At 50.8% G+C, this 27741-nt stretch overlaps 1 protein-coding gene across 5 annotated transcripts; it reads left to right on the top strand.

Moving 5' to 3' along the window:
- Positions 1-1232: 1232 nt before the first annotated feature.
- Flna (filamin A) lies at positions 1233-27741 on the top strand. 5 transcript variants are annotated; one of them, XM_006229569.5, is made up of 48 exons: positions 1233-1387; positions 4503-4990; positions 7854-8102; positions 8208-8305; positions 8394-8541; positions 9245-9363; positions 9444-9521; positions 9615-9777; positions 9861-10061; positions 10615-10752; positions 10832-10955; positions 11098-11234; positions 11335-11528; positions 11733-11846; positions 11938-12081; positions 12967-13090; positions 13177-13337; positions 13425-13515; positions 13607-13776; positions 13964-14081; positions 14195-14457; positions 14981-15578; positions 15667-15840; positions 15924-16086; positions 16167-16327; positions 16416-16586; positions 16902-17025; positions 17109-17265; positions 17862-18051; positions 18210-18233; positions 20456-20703; positions 20813-20908; positions 21050-21152; positions 21241-21381; positions 21815-21943; positions 22137-22310; positions 22408-22569; positions 22794-22997; positions 23077-23229; positions 23343-23465; positions 23554-23820; positions 23976-24113; positions 24330-24445; positions 24972-25104; positions 25776-25952; positions 26112-26330; positions 26411-26614; positions 27231-27724. In XM_006229569.5, the coding sequence occupies exons 2-48, from the start codon at positions 4618-4620 to the stop codon at positions 27416-27418; spliced, it is 7944 nt and encodes a 2647-aa protein (XP_006229631.1). In that variant the 5' UTR covers positions 1233-1387; positions 4503-4617; the 3' UTR covers positions 27419-27724. The 5 variants fall into 5 exon arrangements, with proteins under 5 accessions (XP_006229631.1, XP_006229632.1, XP_063135909.1 ...); XM_063279839.1 differs by having other exon boundaries at positions 1291-1387; positions 4485-4990; XM_006229570.5 differs by lacking the exon at positions 18210-18233.

Genomic DNA, 27741 nt, shown 5'->3' with positions numbered 1-27741 from the left:
CCAGAGTGCTAGGATTAAAGGCGTGTGCCACCACTGCCCATTCTTTCCCATTCCTTCCTTCCTCCCCTTCTCTTCTTTCTTCCCTTGTAGCTTGCCATTCTTCCCCTTCCTCACTTTTTCTTCTTACTGTGTAACCTAGGTTGAGCTGTAACTTGGAATACTCTTGTCTCAGCTTCCAGAGTGCAAGGATTCCTTCTCTTTTTGATAATATAAAATAGGAAAAGAAATCAAACAGGACTGTTATTCCAGCACTTGGAAGGCAGAAATAAGGGTGATTTTCCACTTAAGGCCTAGTTTGGGTGTTACATAGTGATTTCCTAATCAGCCTGAGCGCTCTCTCTCTCTCTCTCTCTCTCTCTCTCTCTCTCTCTCTCTCTCTCACACACACACACACACACACACACACTGGAATATATTGTAGGTGGTAAGGAAAACCTCATTTGCACTATCTATTTCAGTTGTGTGTATATATGTTGGCATGATACAAATGTAATTCATATTGGGATTGTAGGGAAAAAATAAAATAATGAACTGTTGAAATGGCATTTTTTTATGTGGCCTTCCCCTAGGAAGTGATATTTGAGTTGAATCTGAAACTACCAGGAAATGGCCATGTAGAAGAGGAAGAGAGAGTTTGACAATATTAGTTAATGGCTATGCCCACCAAGCTCACAGATAGTTGGCTCTTTGTACCACATTCCACATTCCCAGGCTTTAGGACTGCACCTGATTGCTTTGAGAATTCAGTATATTTCTTCTGCTTGCTCCCAGGCACCTAACTGGGACCAAATCAATCCTAGCTGGGGCTAGGGGTAGGGGTGTCATCACATGGCTCAGGGTACCCGTTATCTCTCATCCCATGGAGCAAGATAGTACCAGTGTGGCCAACCCAGACTTGCTCAGAGACAGAAGGCTGTGACTGTGAGGAACTCCCCAGAATAGGTGGCTTTGGAACAGAGCCCCCTTTCCAGCCAAGAAACACTTGGCTCCCCTACACTCATCTAGTCCCTTAAAGGTTGGGCCTAAACATAGGGTTTGCAGACCCTGCTCTGGAGGTGAGCCTGGCAGCCTTCATAGAGTGCTGAGCTCATTCTGGGGGGCGGTGTCGCCAGTTAGCGGGGCACTGGAGCTCGTGGTGCGCTCAGAACCCCCTCCCTGCCCCCAGCTCCCGGGCGATTTTTACCAATTAAGGCTTTCTTGCCCGGCCGGGTCGGGCCGGGCCGGGCGCGGGGCGGGAGTGGGGCGGGGATGCGGCTAACAAGAAGGCGGGCAGCAGCGGCTCATTCGCGTGGAGGCGCGCGGCGCGCAGCGGACGCCAGTGGAGCTCTCAGGCTTCCGGCGCAGGCGTGGAGAGCTGGGCGCCACCCCGCGGTTGCAGGGACAGCAGGTGAGGGCTCTGTGGTCAGCTCCACGCCGAATAGTCCTCAGATAGTGGATGTGCGGCTCCTCAACTGGGTAGAATTCTGGAAAGCAGTCAGAGAGGCCAAGGCCAGGTGCAGGTTGGGTGTGGACTCAGGTCCCAGGCATCGCGTTGGTGTCCAGGGATAGCCTTGCATAGTTTGCCACAAACTTACTGTGTCTATGCCCAGGAATCTGGGAGCTCGAGCCCAAGGGAGGAGTTCTTGAAAAGGGGGCTGGTATCTGAGCGTTTGGCAGGAGATGGGTACAGGCATGGGCACCCATCAACTGGTTGGTCATTGTGTACCTTTCTGGGAAAGGTCTTTTGAGACTAGTACCCTGATTAGGATAAGGATGAGTGACAACTTGGAAAGACATTGTTCAGCCAATGTCAAGCATGGACACAAGAGAAGTGAAATAAGGGTGGATACAAGAGTTCCCTGTTGGGTTGGCCATGGGGAGCTGATTCCAGGGCTGTGAGGGGCATGGCCAGCTAGATTTTCAGTCTGGGTCCTGTCTCAGGTTGGTTCTGAATATGATGGTCATTGCCGGCCAGGACATAAGCATCAGCGTTCCTAGATCCCAAAGCCAGACTGGGGCCAGAAAAAGTGGGTGAAATCCACCCGCAGTCAATTGCAGCTCCAGACCGTCTGGCCAAGGTGAGAGCTCAGGAAATCACTGTACTTTTCTGCCACACCTGGATTTGCCTTAAGGGCACTGGTCTCACTTTGGGGATTTTCTGTTTCCTTTCCTCCTTGGCGCCCCCTGGCTACAGAGGTCTAGAAATAGCTCTTCAGGATCCCAATATAGCTGGTGGGCTTGTGCCTACAGTTCTTTGTGGGAGGGCCTGGCCTGGGGTCTGAGAGGAATGGGGTGGGGAGGTGGGCGGGGTGTGTCTAACATCCAAGAATCTACTCCAAATAAGGGAAAATATGAAAGAGTTGGATTTTGGCTTCCTGGGGCTGCCCCATCTGGGTCTTTGGGATGGAGCGACATCTGGTGGTGACACTTGTCCACACAGAATGTCCCCCCACCCAATTCCCTTTTTCTCCCTAAATAGCCAAATCATAGGGCTGGGAAACACAAGTTCTTTGTGCTCTCTCTGTGTTATGGTTCAATTTTCCTTGTTCTTTGTAAATTGATGAACTCAGGTGATCCACCCAAATGGCACTGAGTGGAAAATCATTTATTGATGCAATTCCATACATGGGGATTTGCTCTCCAATAGGTGAGGGGGACCAGAAATATTACCCTAATCGTGTCTTGAATAACATCACTGGAAGTTTCCATTTGGGTTACCCTTTCACAGTTCTGCCATCCTGTCCCCCAACTCAACCTTTGGCTCACTTATGAAAACAGAAAAGGAGAGGATATCTTCTTCTTTATGTAGGTGATGGGATGGGGTGGTGGTTCTCTACTGAAAATGTTATTTGACTGGTAATATTATAGACAATCTCAAGATGACCATGCTGAAAGGTGATGCCCATTATGATCAAAGTCCTATCATAGTGTCACCACAGGCAATGAAGACACTCCAGGCCATGGGAGAGTCAACCATATTTGGGCATGACATGTTAGCCAACCCAAGGCCTTCTTCAGCCACTGGTCTTTTTTTACTTATTAATTTTATGTGCATAGTTTTGCCTGCATTCATGTCTGTGTGAGGGTGTCAGATCCCCTGGACCTGAACTTATAGACAGTTGTAAGGGTGCTGGGAATTGAACCCAGGTTTTCTAGAAGAGCAGCCAGTGCTCTAACCACGGAGCCATCTCTCCAGCTCCAGCCACTGGGCTTAGAATTGAGAAATAGGGATAAAGACCTGCCTTTCTGGAAAAACAGTTTTAACATTCTGGGGAGGCTTGAAACACAGAGAAAGTAGATGGAAGGAGTCTACCAAGGGAAAGACATATAGGTAAAATGAATCCTCTTAACTTAAGAGGGTGGTTGGGAGTATCCCCACAGTTTTCTTGTCTCTGTATCTTTGCTCCTCATCACTATCTCCAGAAAATATCTGTCATAAAATTAACTTTTAGCAAGTAGCTTCACACTACTCAGGGAACACACCCAGGCTCTTTAGCAAGCCTTGATGTCTGGTGATTCTCCTTCCTTCAGTAATCTTGGACCTATCCCTGAGCTTGGGGCTGTTCTGCCAGAGAAGACTTCTCCCCTCAAAACTCCTCAGGGCCCAAGGTGGATGGAACAGTGAGTTAGGCAGGTACAAGGTGTACCCATCTACATGCATCACACAGCAGGCACCTTCTGATTGTGCCCATTGGCATGCCCTGGACCTTTGGAAAGCTGCTTGGTCCTACAGTGTTGGCGGCCTCTTGTCCCAGTGCTAGCCCCATTTCCTCCAGGATGGAACTAGGCGGCAGAGAGGACGGTGGGAATGGGCCTGTACAGGTGTGCAGGCCAGGGCCATGGAGCCTGTGAAGACCAGCGGAGATGGGTAGCGAGTGCCAGGGGTCTGTGGGTAGTTATGTAGGTGATGAGAGTCCTGTATGACAGCACTTGTGCACACAAAGAGCTCGCAACAGCGTCAGGCGCTGTGGAAAGGTTTGCTCTCAGGATTGGACTCTTCGCATTGCTGTGGACCAGACTGTGGCTGAGAATCCTAAGCTTAGTTTAGGAAGAACAGAGAATGAAGATAGAGCAGGGTACAGGGTTGGGGCGGAGCCCAAGTGATACGGGAACGTTATTAGCTCCGCCCTCTGCAGGGACCCTGGGGTAAGAAAGTCCCTTGTAAGGGTGTGCCGACTGGAGCTGAGCAATTCTGTGACGGCTGGAGCTGAGCAACTCTGTGATAGAATTGCTCAAGTTTTCCTAGATCTGGGGTCCGCTTCCTGTAGTACTGTAACGGATGTTGCTAGACTTTTTTGTGCTCTTTGGGGATCAAAAACCCTTCTGAAGCAGGGGAGCTGAGTTGCTTTGGCGGGGTCGCGGCGGCAGCGGTGGGGGATGGGGGGATTGTGGGAGCATTCCAACGGGAGGGGCGAGGTAGGGCGGGCGCGGTCCACAAGCCCCACCCAGAGGCCCCGCCCCAAGGAAACCTTGCCTCTAGCCCCGCCCTTCGCCCCCATTTAAAGGGCTCGCTCTTTCCGCAGTGCAACCTCTGTTCTGTGCCTCGTCTTTCCTGCGCGGAGGTGCCTACTACTTTAATTAAAGGGCCGTCCCATCGGCGAGGCTGCAGCACCGCCCCTAGGTTCCTCGCGCCTCAAAATGAGTAGCTCTCACTCCCGCTCCGGCCAGAGTGCGGCAGGCGCGTCTCCGGCAGGCGGTATTGATACACGGGACGCTGAGATGCCGGCTACCGAAAAAGACCTAGCAGAAGATGCACCATGGAAGAAGATCCAGCAGAACACATTTACCCGCTGGTGCAATGAGCACCTTAAGTGCGTGAGCAAGCGCATCGCCAATCTGCAGACGGACCTGAGCGATGGATTGCGGCTCATCGCGCTGCTTGAGGTACTCAGCCAGAAGAAGATGCACCGCAAGCACAACCAACGACCCACTTTCCGCCAGATGCAGCTGGAAAATGTGTCTGTGGCGCTTGAATTCCTGGACCGTGAGAGCATCAAGCTCGTGTCCATAGGTGAGAGCGCGGGCCACACTGGGGCACGCGCGGGTGCGGGCGTGGTCACCACAATTCTTCCTCTCTTCCCCTCTAGAGGCTCCCTCTCAGTTCTCCTCCCTAGCTGAAGCACAACCAACGATTCCCCTAGGCCCCTCAGCCGCCTTGTTCTTCGAGGTCCTCGAGAACAAAGGCGCGCAAGCTGGCCTGGGGAGCGTGCGAACCGCTACGCGCCCCCGCCCGCTGCGCCCTGCTGGCCTGCTCCCAGGCTGAGCTCACATCCTCTGTAGGCCGCGCCCCCAACGCTGCACCCGAGGTGGGACAGGCACAGACTAGGCTTCTGCCCCTGAGAGCCGCACCCCATTCCTGGGGATATCCATGCTTTTCACCTACAATAATTTAAAAAGTACCCTTCTAGCCTTCGGCTGCCTCTGCAGTTCTAAAGTGAAGGTTGCACTTTGTTCTATTTATGTAGGACTCCCTCAACTTCTTGCCCTGGAACCTGCTTCCCCATTGGAGATAGTTCAAATTCCCAGTTTATATCTTTTTTTGCTGAACTCGGAGGGGGGCAAGAGATGCATTGCTGGCACCAGTGTACTCCGGGTGTATTGAGTGTGGTTGACTTGGAGGCACTTGGGCACTTGACTGTAGTATATGCTTGGTTGCCAGCTTTGCTGTCTATCATGACTCAAATTCTTGTTTCCATGTAAACTTTGGTTTTGTACTTCTAGAACACAGAGATTGGTTGAAATGTGCTCCAGTGTGCACAGGGTTTACTGCTAGCCCAGTGCCCATGTCTTTGAACTGGAGACGTTGGCATTGGCATTGTCTCTTGCAGAATCCCATGCCTTTTACAAAGTAGGGGTTGCCCATAGACAGGCACCAGAATTGGTAACATGGGAATGTGGAACAGGGAGAGTAGAAGAATGGACTTTTCTCCATAATAGAAAGGGTTTTCTGTTATTCGCACAACTTTGCAATGGTGCAGGCTAGTTAATCCAGTGAGGGACCAAGGTTCTCCTGGGCCCTTAGAGAGCAGATTTGAGTTCATCTTTTTTTTTTTTTTTGGAATGCCATAGAGGCATGCCGGTGGATGTATGAAAACCCACCCCTAGTCCCAGCCCCAGTCTAGCCAGCTGAGTCATTGAGTCATTTCTGAGTCTTGGAGGGGGGCAACCGGATGTGGGGAGGCAGGCCACACCCCAGCTCTTTAGGGGGGTCTCCTCCCCCCTTCTTTCTCCCCTCCTTCTTGTGAGCTGGCTGGAGCAGGCCTAGTTCCCAGAGCTTTGCCATATAAGGCAAAAAAATGTTGGAAAGCAGCAGTGATTAGGGGAGGGAGGGGGCCGGCTGGCCCAGGGGCTGAGGATAAGGGGTGGGATGGGGCGGGGCCATCTAACCAGGCTGCTTCCCAACCCTGGGCCCTGATCCTCTCCTCCACTGGGGGGAGTACGAAGCTGGCATAGCCCCCCACCTAATCAGATTAGGGGAGGGACCAGATGTACCTTACTAAGATGATGGGTCTGCCTTTGCTCTTTCCCTTGGAAGCTACCAAGGACTATGGTCTCCTTGGGGGTTCTTCCGCTGGACCTATGACTTAGGTAGGGCAGGATCCTTGTGTCCTTGGTCTTCTTTGGAACCCCCCCCCCATTCTCTCAGTATTTTGGGACAATGAAAAACATCCACAAAGGGCCAGGATCTGTTTGTGAATCGGAAAGATCACTCTGTTTTGAGAGGCTCAGTAGTAGTTTTTCAGTTACTTTCCCTTTGGGCTGGAATGTTATCTGCTCTCTCAATGGTATCCTCCTAGTTTTCATGACCCTCCCCCATTGACTCACTAGATCAACATTCTCTGATTACAGGGAAGTTCTGTAGGGTTTCCAAAGATGAGCTTTAGAAAATGCTACTCACCATAAGCCATCCACCCTTGAGGAGGTTAAAGAGGTGGCTTTGGGTGGGGCTCAGGGGAGTTGCCATAGTGATGGGTATTTAGGGTGCCCGCCCTAACCACTTCCCTTGTGGCAAGCCTAGTGACTTCCGGAGACCTAGCCCATTAGGTAGCAACTAGACTGGGTGGTGAGTAGCATCTAAGCAGGTTATGCTGAAACAAAGGGACTTAACAAAATGCAAGGCCCCTGTAACAGGGGTTCCCAAGTGGTTCTTGGAACCAAAGGCAGGCTAACTCAGCTGTCACCCCAGGAGTTCCCTATAAGCCTCAATGGGTTGGAACTAACCATAGTTCCTTTGACTTGTGCCCCCTTCCCCAAGCCAGCCCTCTTTATTTGCCACCTCCTGTTTACTAGCTTGGTGGGGGGGACAAGGAAGTAGCAAAGGGTGGAGCTCACACCCTTTTACACAAGGATCCTTACCAACACCCCCACTTCCTCTGCCTTATCCCCCACTCTGGAGCAGCAGTTGTATTTCCTAACTACTCTTTGCCAACTTAGCCTTCCTCTTCTTTGGTTCCAGCCCAACTTGAGGTCAGGGGCCCTGTTTTTGGCCAGTCAGGACTGAGCCACTTCTCTTAGTTCCCATAGATCCCAAGATATTAAGGCAGGTTTTGATCTCAGCAGCTGCAAAGCATTCATCTCACTTGTTCTCCCACCCTCTTTCTGGGCTTTGGGGTTTTTGGCAGAGTCCCTCTTATTGCATTATATTATCATTATGTATCTATGGGTGTCTTCTCAAACTTTCCTTTATCACTAAATATTTTCTTACATGGTTCAGAGGCCCTGGGCAGAGGGAGCTTGATCCACTTAATACCCCTAGTTGGGAGGGGCCTTTTGTCATCTAATTGATTTGCTGTGCTGCTGACTTAGGTCCCTCCTTGCTGACCTTGGTGAGGGAAATCCCTAACTGTGCAGTGCTGCCACCTCTTTTTCCACAGACAGCAAGGCCATTGTGGATGGGAATCTGAAACTGATCTTAGGACTCATCTGGACCCTGATCCTGCACTACTCCATCTCGATGCCCATGTGGGATGAGGAAGAGGATGAGGAGGCCAAGAAGCAAACACCCAAACAGAGGCTTCTAGGCTGGATTCAGAACAAGCTGCCACAGCTGCCCATTACCAACTTCAGTCGAGACTGGCAGAGTGGCCGGGCCCTGGGTGCTCTTGTTGATAGCTGTGCCCCAGGTGAGGGGGCACATAGATGGGGGATCTTGGACTAAGGCTATCTAGTCAGCCTAGAAGGTAGTTCTGTAGTCCCAGACTCACAATATTTTGTTTTCTGTGTTGTAGGCCTATGTCCTGACTGGGACTCCTGGGATGCTAGTAAGCCTGTGAACAATGCACGGGAAGCCATGCAGCAGGCTGACGACTGGCTGGGCATTCCTCAGGTATGATCCTTAACGGTCCCCTGCAGCTAAGGGGTGCTTGGTCAAAGTGAGGAGAGACCCAATGGCTCTTGTCTTCTGTCTGTAACAGGTGATTACCCCAGAAGAAATTGTGGACCCCAACGTAGATGAGCATTCTGTTATGACTTACCTGTCTCAGTTTCCCAAGGCCAAACTGAAGCCAGGGGCTCCTCTTCGGCCCAAACTGAACCCAAAGAAAGCCCGAGCCTATGGGCCAGGTGAGGGGGCCTGTTCAGTGGCATTCCAAGGGGCTGAGCATTTATATCTGGCCCATGGAACATACAGTATTCTTTTTCAACTTGGGTCCTAAGAGGTCTTGAGTTATGGCTGTTGGACAATGAAATAATCATTCTTGAGGAGGATGAATGGATCAGGTTTGGTCAGAAATGATGCCTTGGCAAGGGAGTACTGATAAGTTCTTTAAGTCATGCTGACTTGTAGGAAGCTTCTTGATAGAAGGAGGATGCAGCATACTGCTATTCTATAATTGGAGATGGAGCAGTCAGGATCATGCAGGTGCAAGGAGTTGGGAAACAAGTGCAGCAAACCAGACTATTTCAGAGAACGGTCATGGGCCTGTCCTGATGGCAACAGTACACATGGCTGGATTCTGAGACCAGGCTCAATGCTGGGTTTACACTGAACAAACCTGCCTGATTGGATTGTGTCTAGCTGGGGGAGGGGCATTGAGCCTACAGAGGGATAGGGTCTCTAATGCTGTGTCCATAAACCTTTAGTGCTGGGAACCAGGGTATAGAGGTGAGGGGTGGCCCTACCAATTGGTTCATGGCTTCCTCATCTTTTTTTTTTTTTCTTTTTCTTTTTTTCGGAGCTGGGGACCGAACCCAGGACCTTGCGCTTGCTAGGCAAGCGCTCTACCACTGAGCTAAATCCCCAACCCGCTTCCTCATCTTCTAATAGGCATCGAGCCCACAGGCAATATGGTGAAGAAGAGAGCAGAATTCACTGTGGAGACCCGAAGTGCAGGACAGGGAGAGGTGCTGGTATATGTGGAGGACCCAGCTGGACACCAGGAAGAGGTAGGATTATGCATTGGCAGGGCAGGATTCTGCTGTGTCCCCTTTTGGAAGGGCTGCTTTTAACACTCTTCCCATTACAGGCAAAAGTGACTGCCAATAACGACAAGAACCGTACTTTCTCTGTCTGGTATGTCCCTGAAGTAACAGGAACTCATAAGGTGAGTCCTTGGCTGAGAAGGAAGCTGGTGGCCATGGGTAGTTGGTGAAGGGCCCCTTATCTTACCCTCACAGCCTGTCCCTCCTGGGAACAGGTGACTGTGCTCTTTGCTGGCCAACATATTGCCAAGAGCCCCTTTGAGGTGTATGTGGACAAGTCACAGGGTGATGCCAGCAAAGTGACTGCCCAGGGCCCTGGTCTGGAGCCCAGCGGCAATATCGCCAACAAGACTACCTACTTTGAGATCTTCACTGCAGGTGAGGGGAGGCAGCCAAGGCCCAGCCAGCCATGGGGGAGAGCTGTGCTGGAGTCCCAGAGCTGAGTCTGTGCCTTGGGACAGGAGCTGGCATAGGCGAGGTGGAAGTTGTCATCCAGGACCCTACAGGACAGAAAGGCACAGTGGAACCTCAGCTGGAGGCCAGGGGTGACAGCACCTATCGCTGTAGCTATCAGCCTACCATGGAGGGTGTCCATACAGTACATGTCACCTTCGCTGGTGTTCCCATCCCTCGCAGCCCCTACACTGTCACTGTTGGTCAAGGTAGGCCTGCTCATGGATATTCTTCTACTGTGGTGCTGTGGCCTGGGTCTCCCGGGAGGAGTAGGCAACTGGGACTGTTCCACTGAAACCTGTGTTTAGAAGCTCCCGTGTCTGAGCTTCCACTGTTTGGGCAAGCACTATCTTTCCTTTCCCGTACTGGGGCCCTTTTTCTCTTCTTCCCCTTTGCCCCTCTTCATCTCTTTTCTCCATGCTTTTACCTTCGGAAGAGCTCGCTCCAGCTGTCTAGAAACCTGCTGCTCTCTGCTCTGCCCGCAGGGTCAACGGTACTTGGATCCATCTTTCTCTTGGAGGGGAGGGCTGGGTGGAAGTATTGATTGGGGCTAATGTCAAGCAGCTGGAAGAAAGCCTGCCATGTTTCTGCTTTGGGTGCAGGTTCTAGACCCATTTAATTTCTTCCTTGCATGTGCTTCACCTGCCTGTTGGGCTAAACTCTGAGGAACCCTCCAGTCCTAATGGCCTGGCTCTATGGGTAGCAAGGGAGGGAATACCCAGCCCCAGTTCCCCACAACTCAGCTGGATTATTTGCCCACAGCTTGTAACCCAACTGCCTGCCGGGCTGTTGGTAGAGGCCTCCAGCCTAAGGGTGTGCGAGTGAAGGAAACAGCTGACTTCAAGGTGTACACAAAAGGCGCTGGCAGTGGGGAGCTAAAGGTCACTGTAAAGGGTCCCAGTAAGTTTTTCTGGTGCAGTGGTGGGTGATAGACCTCAGGTCGTGGTTGGAAAGGCCTAAGTTCTTCCTTGTTTTGCAGAGGGTGAAGAGCGTGTAAAGCAGAAGGACTTAGGGGATGGTGTGTATGGCTTTGAATATTACCCCACAATCCCTGGCACATACACTGTCACCATCACATGGGGTGGCCAGAACATTGGCCGCAGGTAAGCTCCCTCTACTATTCACTGTGTTCTGAGCCCTGCCATCTTTCTATCTCGTGGGGGGGCCAGTGGCATCTTCTCCTATAACCGTCGAGCATATAGCATTGGCTCTTGGAGCTTACCTGTATGGTGTTCTTGCTTGCAGTCCGTTCGAGGTGAAGGTAGGCACTGAGTGTGGCAATCAGAAGGTTCGGGCATGGGGTCCTGGTCTGGAAGGTGGCATTGTTGGCAAGTCAGCAGACTTCGTAGTAGAGGCCATTGGTGATGATGTGGGCACCTTGGGTAAGTTGGAGGCTTCAGAGTGGGTACCTGGACTAGAGGATGGCAAGGGCAGCCTATCCCCAGGCTCCAGAGCACCAGTAGAACTGATGTCTGTTGTCAGGTTTCTCTGTGGAAGGTCCATCACAGGCAAAGATTGAATGTGACGACAAGGGTGATGGCTCTTGTGATGTGCGCTATTGGCCCCAGGAGGCTGGCGAGTATGCTGTTCATGTGCTATGTAACAGTGAGGATATCCGGCTCAGTCCCTTCATGGCTGACATCCGTGAGGCACCTCAGGATTTTCACCCAGACCGGGTAAAGTGCACATAACACTAACCTCAGCATATCTTTCTTCTGCTTTTGCTTGGGAAGGCTTATGGTGGTGGGCATTATCTCATCTTGTCAGGAAGGTCATGAGCCCAGACCCTGGCTGGTATTCCTAGCACCATGCTTTTGCTACTCTGTATTACTCCTGCCTGACTTTGGTGGCCTTACCTTGGTCATCTTCTTTCTTACTAGGTGAAGGCACGTGGGCCTGGATTGGAGAAGACTGGTGTAGCTATCAACAAGCCAGCAGAGTTCACAGTTGATGCCAAGCATGCTGGGAAGGCCCCTCTTCGAGTTCAAGTTCAGGTGGGATACCTACTCATGTTGGGGACAGAAGTGATAGGCTCCTAGGATTGACTGCTGACTAGCAGGATGCTTGCTTTTGCCTGCTTTACAGGACAATGAAGGACACTCTGTGGAGACAACAGTCAAGGACAATGGCAATGGTACTTACAGCTGTTCTTATGTGCCCAGAAAGCCAGTGAAGCACACAGCCATGGTTTCTTGGGGAGGTGTCAGCATCCCCAATAGTCCTTTCCGGGTAAGCCATCCCAGAGCTCCTTTGTTAATTTTAACAAGATTAAGCTTAACATCTCAATACAGTTTACCCATTTATAGTGGACTTGACTTTTAGTATATTCAAAGAGTAGTTGGCAGCCATCACTATAGTCTAGGGTATTTTCATTATCTCCAAAGAAACTCCTATCCTTTCCATTTCTCTTTCTCTAGCCTCTGGCAACCACCGATCTATGGATTTGCCTTTTCTGGGCATTTCTTTCATATAGATGTAGTGTGTGTGTGTGTGTGTGTGTGTGTGTGTGTGTGTGTGTGTGTCTGCGTATTACACACAGTGTGACCTTTTTGGTGTGTGTCTTTTCTTGTTTATCTCTTTTTTTGAGAAAGGATCTCACCATGTAGACCAAGATATCCTGGAACTCTCTCTGTAGACCAGGCTGGCCTTGACTCACAGATCCACCTGCCTCTGTCTGTCTCCTGAGTGCTGGTATTAAAGGTGTGCACTACCATGCTTGTTGTTTGACTTTTTGGTTTTTTTTTCCACTGAGTGTCATAGGAAGATTTTTCAACTTATAGCATGTCAGTGCTTCATACCTTTTTAATGGCTGACTACTTTTTCCATTCCATTGTGTGAATGGAAAACATGAGGTCTATTTTGTGGATATGTGAGGTGTTACTCTTGGGCTATGCGAATAGTTAGTAGGAACATTTGGGTGTTTGTGTGGACCTAGGTGTTTATTTCTCTAGAAGCAGAATTACAGTATCATGGACTCACTTTTACCTGTTCAAGGAACTGCCAGTTGTTCCAAGACAGCAGCAATATTTGGCCTACCAGCAGTAACTGAGGGAGCCTCTCATCTCCTCTGCCACAGGCTTGTCATATTTTTTCACTTTCCCCTATGCCCTACAGGTGAATGTGGGAGCTGGCAGCCACCCAAACAAAGTCAAGGTGTATGGTCCAGGAGTGGCCAAGACTGGGCTCAAGGCCCATGAACCTACCTACTTTACTGTGGATTGTACTGAGGCGGGCCAGGGTAAGGTCTAGTCTTAATGGGATGATAGGTGCACAGGTTGTCTCCATAAAGTCCCAACCTCTTCTTATCCCACTTCTCAATGACAGGAGATGTCAGCATTGGTATCAAGTGTGCCCCTGGAGTAGTGGGCCCCACTGAGGCTGATATTGACTTTGATATCATCCGTAATGACAATGACACCTTCACTGTGAAATACACACCCTGTGGGGCTGGCAGCTATACCATCATGGTTCTTTTTGCTGACCAGGTAGGTGTGTTATTGCTTTCAGTTCCTAGACTGCTAAATGTTGGTGTATGCTATCCTCAGTTGTTTTTTTTCCCCCATCACTTATAGGCCACACCCACCAGCCCCATCAGAGTCAAAGTGGAGCCTTCTCATGATGCCAGTAAAGTGAAGGCTGAGGGTCCTGGCCTAAATCGCACTGGTAAGGATGAGTGTACTATAGAAGGCTGAGTAGAATCAAGATAGGGAACTCAGAGTAGGGTGCCTCTTACTTTGTTGTTATATCTCCTCAGGTGTTGAGCTTGGCAAACCCACCCATTTCACAGTCAATGCTAAAACTGCTGGGAAAGGCAAGCTGGATGTTCAGTTCTCAGGACTGGCTAAGGGAGATGCAGTGCGAGATGTGGACATCATTGACCACCATGATAATACCTACACCGTAAAGTATACTCCTGTGCAGCAGGTAGCTATCTTTATCTGCTGCTGCCATACTCCTCCTTATTGGTATGCTAGGTAGGCTCCTGCAAGGGGTTTCTAATTTCTCACCTGGGAAGGGGTCCGAGGAGCAAATATCACACACCTGTTCAAGCTGGATAGCTGTACGCTGAGGATACTGATTAGTGACCCCTGTCCTTTTGTACCCATTTCAGGGCCCAGTAGGTGTCAGTGTCACTTATGGAGGAGATCACATACCCAAGAGTCCATTTTCAGTGGGAGTATCTCCAAGCCTGGATCTCAGCAAGATTAAGGTGTCTGGCCTTGTTGACAGTAAGTAGTTGCTATAATTGCCATTGCCATTGAGGACCAGTCAACCCCATCCAGCCTGAATGCTGGATAAATGATGGTTGTTTCTTTTCTCTCTGCTTTCATCATTGCAACAGAAGTGGATGTTGGCAAAGATCAAGAGTTCACAGTAAAGTCAAAGGGTGCAGGTGGTCAAGGCAAAGTAGCATCCAAGATTGTGAGTCCCTCAGGTGCAGCAGTGCCCTGCAAGGTAGAGCCAGGCCTGGGAGCTGACAACAGTGTGGTCCGTTTTGTGCCCCGTGAAGAGGGGCCTTATGAGGTGGAAGTGACCTATGATGGTGTGCCTGTACCTGGCAGTCCCTTTCCAGTAGAAGCTGTGGCTCCTACCAAACCCAGCAAGGTAATTAGTTTTGGGAGGCTATAAGGGGAGGACCCATTTTTCTTCTCTTCTCTGTTCCCTTCCCTTCCCTTCTCTTCTCCTCTCCTGTCCTCTCCTCTCCTCCCCTCTTCTCGTCTTTCCTCCCTTCCTTCCCCTCCCCTCCCCTCCCCTGTCCTCTCCTCTGTGTCTCTGTCTGTCTCTGTGTCTCTGTCTCTGTCTCTGTCTCTCTCTCTTTTAGCCCTGGCTGTCTTGGAACTCACTCTATAAACCTGGTGGACCTCAAAATCACAGAGATCCATGTGCTTCTACTGGGTGGAATTAAAGGCTTGCACCGTCATGACTAGCCTATTTTCCTTTCTTAGGGTCCCCTATCTTCTCCAGATTTTTCCTGAACCTTTGTCATTTCTATTTTTATGATTGATGAGTGGATGACCTATTAGGCAGCCTATTCCTGTCATGTCTCTGGGTAAGGAAGAAACCTAGGGCAAAAGAAGATATGAAAGGTTGGGCTGATAGTTGCTTTCTTATTTCTTCCTTCCCTCAGGTGAAGGCATTTGGACCAGGGCTGCAGGGGGGCAATGCAGGCTCCCCTGCCCGCTTCACCATTGATACAAAGGGAGCTGGCACTGGTGGCCTGGGCCTGACAGTGGAAGGCCCCTGTGAAGCACAGCTTGAGTGCCTGGACAATGGGGACGGTACATGCTCTGTGTCTTATGTGCCCACTGAGCCTGGGGACTACAACATCAACATCCTTTTTGCTGACACCCACATTCCTGGATCCCCATTCAAGGCCCATGTGGTTCCTTGTTTTGATGCATCCAAGGTGAAGTGCTCAGGCCCTGGGCTGGAGCGGGCTACTGCTGGTGAGGTAGGGCAGTTCCAAGTAGACTGCTCAAGTGCTGGCAGTGCCGAGTTGACGATTGAGATCTGCTCTGAGGCAGGACTGCCAGCTGAAGTATACATTCAGGACCATGGTGATGGCACACACACCATTACCTATATTCCTCTTTGTCCTGGGGCTTACACTGTTACCATCAAGTATGGTGGCCAGCCTGTGCCCAACTTCCCCAGCAAGCTACAGGTGGAGCCTGCTGTAGATACCTCAGGCGTACAGTGCTATGGGCCTGGGATTGAAGGTCAAGGTAAGGAGACCTGCTGTAGGGGGTGGGTAGCAGTTACAGGGTGCAAAGAGTCCTACAGCCACAGCCCCCTCGCTATGGCCTTTTCCAGGTGTCTTCCGAGAGGCAACCACTGAGTTCAGTGTAGATGCCCGGGCTCTTACACAGACTGGAGGGCCACATGTCAAGGCCCGTGTGGCCAACCCCTCAGGCAATCTGACAGATACCTATGTGCAAGACTGTGGTGATGGCACATACAAAGTGGAATATACTCCATATGAGGAAGGTATGAATGTGCTGGGGGTACCTTAGGAAGGGCAGGGAATAAGTGGAAAAGCCTAGTTTTTCCTGACCTGTCCTGCCCTCCAGGAGTACACTCCGTGGATGTGACTTATGATGGCAGCCCTGTACCCAGCAGCCCCTTCCAGGTGCCTGTAACAGAGGGCTGTGACCCCTCCCGGGTGCGTGTCCATGGGCCAGGCATCCAAAGTGGTACCACCAACAAACCCAACAAGTTCACAGTAGAGACTAGGTGAGTGAGCCACTGAAGATGCAGGGGCAGGCAATGGGCTTGGGAACCCTAAGTAATGACAGACTGTCTGTTTGGACCAGGGGAGCTGGCACAGGTGGCCTGGGCTTGGCTGTTGAGGGTCCCTCAGAGGCCAAGATGTCTTGTATGGATAATAAAGATGGCAGCTGCTCGGTAGAATACATCCCCTATGAAGCTGGAACCTATAGCCTTAACGTCACTTATGGTGGTCACCAAGTGCCAGGTGAGAAGATGATGACAAGGATGAAACTAGGACTCTGCCATATTCACAGTGTCTTACATAGCTATCATCCTTCTGTATCAATCCCCAGGTAGCCCCTTCAAGGTTCCTGTACATGATGTGACAGATGCATCTAAAGTCAAGTGTTCTGGACCTGGCTTAAGCCCAGGCATGGTCCGTGCCAACCTCCCTCAGTCCTTTCAGGTAGACACAAGCAAAGCCGGAGTTGCCCCACTGCAGGTCAAAGTACAGGGGCCCAAAGGTGAGACTTCACATACCTGGTAACAGGGAGTTATAGAGGCATATTTATTTTAGGCCCAGTAGCATGTGGGTTAGCACTGATAGTAGAAGGGTTTCAGGTAACCACAAAATCAGGCAGAACCCTAGAAAAGGTATAGTAGACAGGACTTGACCACTGACTAGATATAGCACGGGGGAAAGCCTAAGGAATTCCTAGAATTGGGTGTTAAAAACTTAAGGTCTAGTCTTTGGGGCCAGCCCTAGTCCTTCAGGGAGATGGGGGTGGGAATGGGTACAAAGAGCCAACCTAAGGGTCTGTCTTTGGGACCGGGGCTAGGCCTGGTGGAGCCAGTGGATGTAGTGGACAATGCTGATGGTACTCAGACTGTCAACTATGTGCCCAGCCGAGAAGGGTCCTATAGCATTTCTGTGCTGTATGGTGAAGAAGAAGTGCCACGGAGGTAAGAAGCACATTCACTTGCTTGTTGGGGGCAGACTACATACTTAAGCTTTTCCGATGGTTCATAACCCCTTAATCTCACAGCCCCTTCAAGGTCAAGGTGCTGCCCACGCATGATGCCAGTAAGGTGAAGGCCAGTGGACCTGGACTCAACACCACTGGTGTGCCTGCCAGCCTGCCTGTGGAGTTCACCATTGATGCCAAGGATGCTGGGGAGGGTCTGTTGGCTGTCCAGATTACGGTGAGCTTCCTAGGGAAGAGAGGAAAGGAACCAGGTCTGGGCAGCTGGGATGTAGGACTACAGATAGGCAGGCAGCTCAGTTTTGCTAACTAGTCTGTCTGGAGCTGTGCTCTAAGGACAGGGCCTCTGCTTCTGGTCTGTTAATGTAACTACATTAGGATGTGTACAATTTTCTTCAAGTTGAAAGAAACAAGCTTTCCTAAACATACATTCATTGCTATTAGGTATGGTATTAAAACCTGTAGCCCTTCAGATTCCCTACATGCAATATTCTCACAGAACAGGTATAATGTTGCAACACTTGAGATCTTTCATATAAGCTCATAGTGCCCTAGGATAGGCCCAGGGCTGAGCCTGGGCACCAAACTGGTCATATCTCTTGTCTTGTCAGAGAATGCTGGATTTTGGGGGGCTTCAGTTCTGCTCTCTGCCACAGGCAGGCAGCCACTGGGGCCATGAGGGATGAAGGGCCCAGAAGCTGTATCCCTGTTATATATCGCTGTTATACTAGTACTTGACGTATTTGTGAAAGGCCTGAGATAGTCCAGGTCTTGCTAGGCTTGGACCAACTTCCTTGCCTGCTCTTTGCCTCATAGGACCCTGAAGGCAAGCCCAAGAAGACACACATCCAAGATAATCATGATGGCACATACACAGTGGCCTATGTGCCAGATGTGACAGGCCGGTACACAATCCTCATCAAGTATGGTGGTGATGAGATCCCCTTTTCCCCATACCGTGTCCGGGCTGTGCCCACTGGGGATGCCAGCAAGTGCACAGTCACAGGTGAGCCAGCCTACTATCGGCCGTGGTGTCACTCGGCACGGGGCTTGGGTGTGCCTGTGTGCAAGGGCTCGCTGCTTGGGGCGGCGTGTGGGAGTGGGGCCCGCCCCCTTGAGTGACTCACCTGACCTTTCTCCTTGCTCTCTGCCCTCTCACCTCAGTGTCAATCGGAGGTCACGGGCTAGGTAAGCTGCTTGCTGGGGCCACTCCCAATGCCCCTACTGCCCAGAGAGGCAGTTTCCTTTCCTCTTAATTGCTAATTCATTCCCAGGACAGTTCCAGCTGCAGCTCTAGGCAAGGACAAAGTTGGGGAGGCTGTGAAGACAAGGCCATGGGCTGGAGGGTCAGGGCCCAGGGAGGTTTCTGGAGCTAAGCATGAGTGCTCTGGTTCTCCCCTCTCTGGGCCTCCATTTCCCCATCTGAGAACTTGGGTTGCAGCTGAGAGCTTTGGGGTGAAGTGTATCCTAGGAGGTACCTCACTGGGGATTTTGGGGTCTGGGGATCTTGGCACCCCAGGGAAGCACCCCGGGGATGGGCAGCAGGTGCTTCCTTCTCACAAGGGCTCCTGCATGGGCTCAGGGGACAAGGTGATTTCCTCCACCCACTGGGAGTCTAGCCCTTGTCAGATCCACAGACTTCCATCCCTGCCTCCCAGGGGCCTCTGTGTCCTGGGCTGGGGGAGGTGCATGAGTGGGTGGGGCTGGGTGGTGGTGCAGTAGTGCCAGTGTCAACTGCTTGGGTGGCCAGCATGGCGGGGCCTGGCCCAGCCTCAGAGCTCCAAAGTGCATTCTGCGACCAATCTTTTTTTTCCTTCTTTCTTCCCATTCCCCCAGCAATGATGTTAGACAGTCCCTATCAGGCAGGTTTGTTTGCCCCAAGACAAAGACATCCCAGGGATACTGATATGAGGCTACAACTACTTATGGGCTTCTAAAGGCTGTCAGACAGGCAATTGGGTAGATGGCCAAGGGCAGGATTTAAGGTAGCTAGGTTTTTGTGGCAGAGGCTAAATTGCTTTGTAGAAATAGTCTATGGGGTGGAGATGGCATATATATGTGCATAGGAGAGGACAGAATTAGGCCAGGGACTTGGAGTGACCTCAGTTTTCTTGGTCATTATGTGTGGAATGGAGACAGGGAGCCCAGCTAGGAAACTTAAATCATCTTTGGGCAAGCCAGAAGGTTGTCTTGGGCCTGCTCAGTGGCCATTAGGACATGAAGCAGTAGCCCAATTAACAAGTGAACTTTCAGGATGCTATGGTCAAGACTTGCTGATCACCTGGAGCCTGGGTACAGAAATAAGAAAATGAAATAGCTTTCAGGAGAAGGCACAAAATCATTAGCTAGATGATATAGGACAGGCATATAGGAAGCTCTTGGCAACATAAACAGCAGGCAGCTAGGGTTATAACTGAAGTTGCTATTTGAGTCTCATGTAGCTGGTGAGAGACCGAGGTAAAAGGGGGCTTGGTAGCAGGCTGGCAATGGGGGGGGAGCCCTTAAACTTGGTCCTCAAATAGGTATGGTGTTCCTAGACGCTTTCCTTGTGGGAGGCTGGGCTGCAAGGATGCTCTTCTGCCAGGCCTTACAATCCACAGCTCCCAAGCCTCCACAGCTGAGCCCCAGATCATAATGTCACTGTCCTTTCTCTTTCCTCGGGCACTATGGGGCCCTAGAGGCTGCTCAGATGCTCTCTACCCTGGCAACCCTGCAGTGGTGGCTTGGGCCTCCTATCCCCTGTTCCTTGGGTGCTGTTACTGCTTTGCCAAGCCTGCTGTGATGCACTGCATAGGTGCTAACCCTGCTGCCTCCCTGCTGCTTGCTCTTGCCTGTGCCAGGCTGTGTTGGGCTGCTTTTCATTCCAAGCCTCTGGTTGAGCAAGCGTTCTCAGTTGTCAGGAAACTCCAGTTTCACCTTCAGGCCTCGGGGTTGGGTAGGGAGGAAAGTTTCACATCCCCCACACTGCAGCAGGACTCTGCCTCACTTCATCCACACATAGCACTGGGGCCCAGGACCAGGCCACAGGTACAGGTAGCCATGGGCTTGGCCAGAATGCTGGTATTAGTTAGCATAGGCCATAGTACCAGCTGAAGCTGAGATGGCAGAGGAGGTAGCAGTAAATGCTTGTACTGGGATTGGATGGTCCCTTACTTTTCTTCCCAGGTACCTGGGTACCACCTGTTGGTCTTCTCTCATTAAAGGGGCTTGAGGTGGTCAGGAGAATCCTTCCTGCCTTCTGAGAAACCACTCACCATTGTAGCTTGGGGTATGGGTTGGGCTAGAGGTTGGGGCTGGCTGTGCTTGGTTGTAGCAGTAAGAGGCCTGGATGGGTGGCAGGCTGATGGGCGTAGCCAAAATGTCAGGCTCACCTGCTGGCTCCCCTCTGGGGATTCACTCTGCCTTCCCAGGTGCTGGCATTGGCCCCACCATCCAGATTGGAGAGGAGACAGTGATTACTGTGGACACAAAAGCAGCAGGCAAAGGCAAAGTGACTTGCACAGTGTGCACACCTGATGGCTCAGAGGTAGATGTGGACGTGGTGGAGAATGAGGATGGCACCTTTGACATCTTCTACACAGCCCCGCAACCGGGCAAATATGTCATCTGTGTGCGCTTCGGTGGCGAGCATGTGCCCAACAGCCCCTTCCAAGTTACAGTGAGAAGGGGCCAAGGATGGGTGGGCAGGGAGATCTGGGAAAGTCCTATCCTGTTCTTCTAGGTTCCTTTGTGACAACAGTCTTCAACCTTCTCACTTTGCCCCACAGGCTTTAGCTGGGGACCAACCAACAGTGCAGACCCCATTAAGGCCTCAGCAGCTGCCTTCACAGTATACCTATCCTCAGGGTAGCCAGCAAACATGGGTAAGGCCTGGCCTGGTCTGTTATTCAATTTGTGTAACCTATAGGGACACTTGGAGTTGGCCATCTGGGTGTCTCATGTGGCCCTGAGAAACTCCCTATCTTCTCATAGCTCCTCACCTGATTCTTCTGTTTCCATTGCAGATTCCAGAGAGGCCCATGGTGGGCGTTAATGGGCTGGATGTGACCAGCCTGAGGCCCTTTGATCTTGTCATCCCCTTCACTATCAAGAAGGGTGAGATCACTGGTGAGTGAGGGCTAGGAAGGAACTCAGAAATCAGTGATGCCAGGGTGTTCCAATCTCTTGTTCTGACACTGAAACCACTGCTCTGTAGGGGAAGTTCGAATGCCCTCTGGCAAGGTGGCCCAGCCTTCCATCACTGACAACAAAGATGGCACTGTTACTGTGCGTTACTCACCCAGTGAAGCTGGCCTGCATGAAATGGACATTCGCTATGACAATATGCATATCCCAGGTAGGTGTATTGCCTCTTGTCCACTCCATCTTAGGTCCATGTTGCTATCATCTTAGGAAGGACAGGCTGGGGTGGGGTTATAAGTCAGTTAGTAGGGGCTGGGGATTTAGCTCAGTGGTAGAGCGCTTGCCTAGGAAGCGCAAGGCCCTGGGTTCGGTCCCCAGCTCCGAAAAAAAGAACCAAAAAAAAAAATAAGTTAGTTAGTAGACTGTTGGCCTAGCATACATCAGGCTCTGAATAAACTAGGTATCATGGCACATGCCTATAATCATAGCCCTCAAGGCAGGAGGATCAGAGGTTCAAGGTCATCCTTAGCTTCACAGTGAGTTCAAAGCCAGCCAAAGAAACATAAGATCCTATTTCAAAAACAAAAACAAAATGACTAGCACATGAATGAGGCTAGTATTCCATGTGGCTTCTATTCTGGCCACAGGAAGCCCTCTGCAGTTCTATGTTGATTATGTCAACTGTGGTCACATCACTGCCTATGGTCCTGGCCTTACCCATGGAGTGGTCAACAAACCTGCCACCTTCACTGTCAACACCAAGGATGCAGGAGAAGGTAAGGAGAAGCTCTAGGTTTGCTCTGTCCAAGTTGTCTTCTGTTGGCTGAGAGCTGTGGGGGGAGATGATCCTGAATGGAGTTTTCTACCTTACCTTCACAGCGCTGCTGAGCCATCAAGTCAACTCACTCACAAAGGTTCAACAATGTGTGCCTCGGCACATTTCTTACTCTTATCTGTGATACTTTCCAGGGGGCTTGTCTCTGGCCATTGAGGGTCCATCTAAAGCAGAAATCAGCTGCACTGACAACCAGGATGGGACATGCAGTGTCTCTTACCTGCCTGTGCTGCCTGGTGACTACAGCATCCTAGTCAAGTACAATGACCAGCACATCCCAGGCAGCCCCTTCACTGCCAGAGTAACAGGTAGGGAGCATCAGGAGGAATGACAGGAACAGGCAGCACTGGGGTATAGTCTCTTTGGGCTGGATCTATAGTGGCTGATGGCTTGCACCCTTACCAGGTGATGATTCCATGCGTATGTCCCACCTAAAGGTGGGTTCTGCTGCTGATATCCCCATCAACATCTCAGAAACAGACCTCAGCCTACTCACAGCCACTGTGGTGCCACCTTCAGGTCGAGAGGAACCCTGTCTGCTGAAACGGTTGCGTAATGGCCACGTGGGTAAGAGGTTAAGAGGCAGCAAGAGTTTCTGGGAAGGAAGGAGTGTGGTGATTACCTATAGTCCCAATACTTGGGAGGTGGAGGTAGGAGAATAAGGGGAACCAATCATTGGCTACATAATGAGTTAAAGACATTTTAGCCTGTGATACCCTGTCTTCAAACAAAGAGAGAAATGAAGGAGATTATGGGACTACACCTTGTTGATAGCCCTATCCTATGCCTAGGGATTTCCTTCGTGCCCAAGGAGACAGGGGAGCACCTGGTACACGTGAAGAAGAATGGCCAGCATGTGGCAAGCAGTCCCATCCCAGTAGTGATCAGCCAGTCGGAGATAGGTGATGCCAGCCGTGTAAGGGTCTCTGGTCAAGGCCTCCATGAAGGCCATACCTTTGAGCCTGCAGAGTTTATTATTGACACCAGAGATGCAGGTAAGCAGTGGTGGCTTGCCACTTGGGGCAATACAGCTTTTCTTGTCATTCTGGCTTATAGCTGCTATATATCTCCCAGGCTATGGTGGGCTCAGTCTGTCCATTGAGGGCCCTAGCAAAGTAGACATCAACACAGAGGACCTGGAGGACGGCACATGCAGGGTCACCTACTGTCCCACAGAGCCTGGAAACTACATTATAAACATCAAATTTGCTGACCAACATGTGCCTGGTTAGTGTGGCAGCTATACCCCTCCCCACCATGGTTTGGCAGCATTCCTGGACACACCCCAGTGCCCACCTGTAACTTGTGCAAAGTATGGACTCTACTTTTTTTTCCTACAGGCAGTCCTTTTTCTGTGAAGGTGACAGGTGAGGGCCGGGTAAAAGAGAGTATCACACGCAGGCGACGTGCCCCTTCTGTGGCCAATGTTGGCAGTCATTGTGACCTCAGCTTGAAGATTCCTGGTAAGAAAAATATCAGGAGGGTTCCTGGGGCAACCCTACATAAGTAGAGAAACAGGGTCCTGCTCACCAAGCTATCTTCTATTTGTAGAAATTAGCATCCAAGATATGACAGCCCAGGTGACCAGCCCATCAGGCAAGACCCATGAGGCAGAGATTGTAGAAGGAGAGAACCATACTTACTGTATCCGATTTGTGCCTGCTGAGATGGGGATGCATACAGTCAGTGTCAAGTACAAGGGCCAGCATGTACCTGGGAGCCCCTTCCAGTTCACTGTGGGACCTCTGGGGGAAGGGGGTGCTCACAAGGTCCGTGCTGGAGGCCCTGGCCTAGAGAGGGCTGAAGCTGGAGTACCAGGTAGGTGTACTTGTCTAATTATTGCTATTCTGGGTGGGCCAAGATGGGTGTTTGTGGGAAGTTGCCAGCAGGCATGTTGATCTTGGCTTTGCTTAGATTTGGCTGAGGCTGGGAACCAGTCCTCTGCTTCATGAGCTCACACTGCTTTTCTACAGCGGAGTTCGGCATTTGGACTAGGGAAGCTGGCGCTGGAGGCCTGGCCATTGCTGTTGAAGGCCCTAGCAAGGCTGAGATCTCTTTTGAGGACCGAAAGGATGGCTCTTGTGGTGTGGCCTACGTAGTTCAGGAGCCAGGTATTCGGGACAGAAATGGCATGGGTGGGGAGAGGTAGGACCTGAGTGTGGCTCTGTTGAACCCAGGTGTTACATGGTCTCCACTTGGGTCTTATTCTCCATTTTGAGATTTCAGGGACACCCAAGCTGACTGTGGGAGGCAAGAGGTTTTTCCTAGGCTAGCCTTTGGGGATATATGGCACCTCTAGTATAGCCTTATGTTTTCTTTCTGTCCAGGTGACTATGAGGTCTCAGTCAAGTTCAACGAGGAACACATACCTGATAGCCCCTTCGTGGTGCCTGTGGCTTCTCCGTCTGGTGACGCCCGCCGCCTTACTGTTTCTAGTCTTCAGGTGAGGCACTGAGAGAAACTGCCCATCTGGGGCTCCTGGGCCCGGCCAGACCAGAGTCACCATGGCAAGCAGGCCTTGGCCCTGAGCTGAGTGGCCTACCCAGAAACAATTCTGGATGGTAGGCTTCTGCTCTGGCCGGGTACAGCCCATGCTTGAGGTTGGCAGGAAGTGCCTTGCCCACTGCGTGGAGTTTTTCTCGTGTCTCAGGTCTAAAGGCTTTGAACAGAAGCCTGTGCCCATTGAGCACCAGGGCTGAGGTTTAAAGAGGGACAGCCTGTTAGAGCTAAGTGCTACCTATAGGGTGGGGGCACCTTGCTTTTCTGCTACCTGGGTGTGATTGCAGAGAACTTGTCTAGGGGATAGGAGGTTGGGGGTATGGCTGTGGCTTGCTGCCCTCACAGATCAATGGCTCTCCCTCTTTAAACCATGTTGGACACCAGATGGGTAAGTGACTCTGTGGGTCTCCTGTTCTCCCATTTGCCCTGGCTCTATCCATCCTGTCTAACCGCATCTGCTGTGCTTCTAGGAGTCAGGGTTAAAGGTCAACCAGCCAGCATCTTTTGCAGTCAGCCTGAATGGAGCCAAAGGGGCAATTGATGCCAAGGTGCATAGCCCCTCAGGAGCTCTGGAGGAGTGCTATGTCACAGAGATTGACCAAGGTGAGGCTCTATCCCTGCCTAATCATCCAGTCATTTGACCTAGCTGACTAGAACTAGGCTGAATGTACACCAGGAAATTAATGATTCTAGAAGTAATCAGAACTGGGCTCCTCAGCTAAGAAATCCTTCCCCAGATTGATAAGCACCCATAAAGATAATGGCTTTCCATCATTGCCACCAGAGAAACACCTTACAGCAGTGTCATACAATAGAAAGACACAGAAACAGACACACAGAGACACAGAGAGATAGTCTATCCCTGGGGCCAGAGAAATGACAAATTTATTAAAGCACACTAGTTTCACTAGTTTTCCCTTTCCCCCAGGTTCATGACCTGAAGCAGATTCCTCCCCATCTCAGTGCCTGCTAATCTGTAGGCAGCATGGTATTAAGAGCATACTGTCCAAGGAGACAGCAATGTGGGCATTTTGCTTGTTAGTCCAAAAGACTTACACGTAGATTTCTTAGGTATCTATAGCCTTAGATCTCAGGATGTATGTATTATTGGGGTGAATACCCAGCAAAATTCTGGAAGCAGAGGGAGCTCCATGGAACAGCTGGGTTCCTACCAGAAATGAAGGAGCTATTGACCAAAGCTGTTCCTTTCAGATAGTATTTGCTAGTTGCATACAAAAAAGTACCCCAATCCCTTACCATGTTCTTCATTTCAGATAAGTATGCTGTGCGTTTCATCCCACGAGAGAATGGCGTCTACTTGATCGATGTCAAGTTCAATGGTACTCACATCCCTGGAAGTCCCTTCAAGATTCGAGTTGGGGAGCCTGGTCATGGAGGGGACCCAGGCTTAGTATCCGCCTATGGAGCAGGCCTGGAAGGTGGTGTCACAGGTAGGTTTGTGGGTACAGCTCCAAATGTGGATATACAGCCTTGAGTGTGAATGTACAGCCCCAGCACCAGGAAGCATTTGGAAGTATTGAGGTTGTGCTGGGTAGCTGAATGCAGTTAAACCAGTGAGATAGACTCTGCCTGACCTTCCATTTTTCCAGGGAGCCCAGCTGAGTTTATTGTGAACACAAGCAATGCAGGAGCTGGTGCCCTTTCGGTTACCATTGATGGCCCCTCCAAGGTGAAGATGGATTGCCAGGAGTGCCCTGAGGGCTACCGTGTCACCTATACCCCCATGGCACCTGGCAGCTACCTCATCTCCATCAAGTATGGTGGCCCCTATCACATTGGGGGAAGCCCCTTCAAAGCCAAGGTCACAGGTGAGCCTTAGGTTAAGCTGTATGTGGCCAATGCCTTGATATTTCAACTGCTTCTTAGTCTCACCCATTCTATTCTGTAGGTCCCCGTCTTGTTAGCAACCACAGCCTCCATGAGACATCATCTGTGTTTGTGGACTCTCTGACTAAAGTTGCTACTGTTCCCCAGCATGCAACCTCAGGCCCAGGTCCTGCTGATGTCAGCAAGGTAGTAGCCAAAGGCCTGGGGCTAAGCAAAGCTTATGTAGGCCAGAAGAGCAACTTCACAGTAGATTGCAGCAAAGCAGGTGAGTAGCCCTGTTTTTAGCTTCTGGAAGTGAAAAATCCAGAAATAACACGATGGTCACCATAGCACCCACATTGCAGCTCACAACTATCTGTAATTCTAGTTCCATGGGATCTGTTGTAGAAATTATTTAATCCCTGTCCAGGGTTTCTACCCCACCTTAGACCATTTTAGTTCCCAGATAAAGAATACACACAATCTTTATACTTACAATAAACCTTAAACAACAAAAGAGCTTGGAAGATACTACTCTCTATTGTTAGACTCTACTTTCCTATGGATAATCCCAAGTTATTACTTACTATGTTTATCTGGGCTGCTCTTAACTCCAATTGGGCAGCCCTCAGGGTCCTTGACTTCAGCTCATGGTGGCTTCTCCTTCCTCCTCCTCCTCTACTTTCTTGCACAGATATACATATAGACAAAATACCAATGTCCTAGAGGAGCTGGAATTTATCCTCTGGTGGCCTGGGTGGCAAGGCTGGAGTATGACAAGCTTGCTTGGGCATGTTAATAATCAGGCAAGGGACAGAAGGTGGAATAGTGAGAAGGGCTCAGAGCAAGTAAAGCCAAAGAAAGTATCTAAGGCCACTAAGACCTATTCCTTCCTATCTTAGGTAACAACATGTTGCTGGTGGGCGTGCATGGCCCAAGGACACCCTGTGAAGAGATCCTGGTGAAACACATGGGCAGTCGCCTCTATAGTGTCTCCTACCTGCTCAAAGACAAAGGGGAATACACATTGGTGGTCAAGTGGGGTGATGAGCATATCCCAGGCAGCCCATACCGCATTATGGTGCCCTGAGCTTGCCACTTTGCCAGCCAGAAGCTCCCATGGCAATGAGCATCCCCATACCTGTCTTATCCCCCAAGAAGCCCCATTTTCCTTCCTGTGCCCTGGACCCTCCCTTCCCTGAGTCACTCTAGCCACTATTCACTGCAGTCGCCCTTGCCCTGCGCTGTGTTCACCTGCCTTTGGGCTTTCACTTGGGCAGAGGGAGTTATTTGGTGGCAGAGCATGTCTTCTTTGGTTCTGGGAGGGTGGAAGTCCTATGTACAACCACCTCCTAGTTCTCTTTCCCACCCAAGAGAAATAAAAATTTTGCTTCCATTGTCCTGTGAATGTAG

This window comes from Rattus norvegicus, chromosome X (assembly GCF_036323735.1).
Source record: "Rattus norvegicus strain BN/NHsdMcwi chromosome X, GRCr8, whole genome shotgun sequence".
In the NCBI taxonomy this organism is placed as follows: Eukaryota; Metazoa; Chordata; class Mammalia; order Rodentia; family Muridae; genus Rattus; species Rattus norvegicus.
The sequence above is the reverse complement of the archived record's forward strand: the minus strand, read 5'-3'. Positions and strand labels throughout refer to the sequence as shown.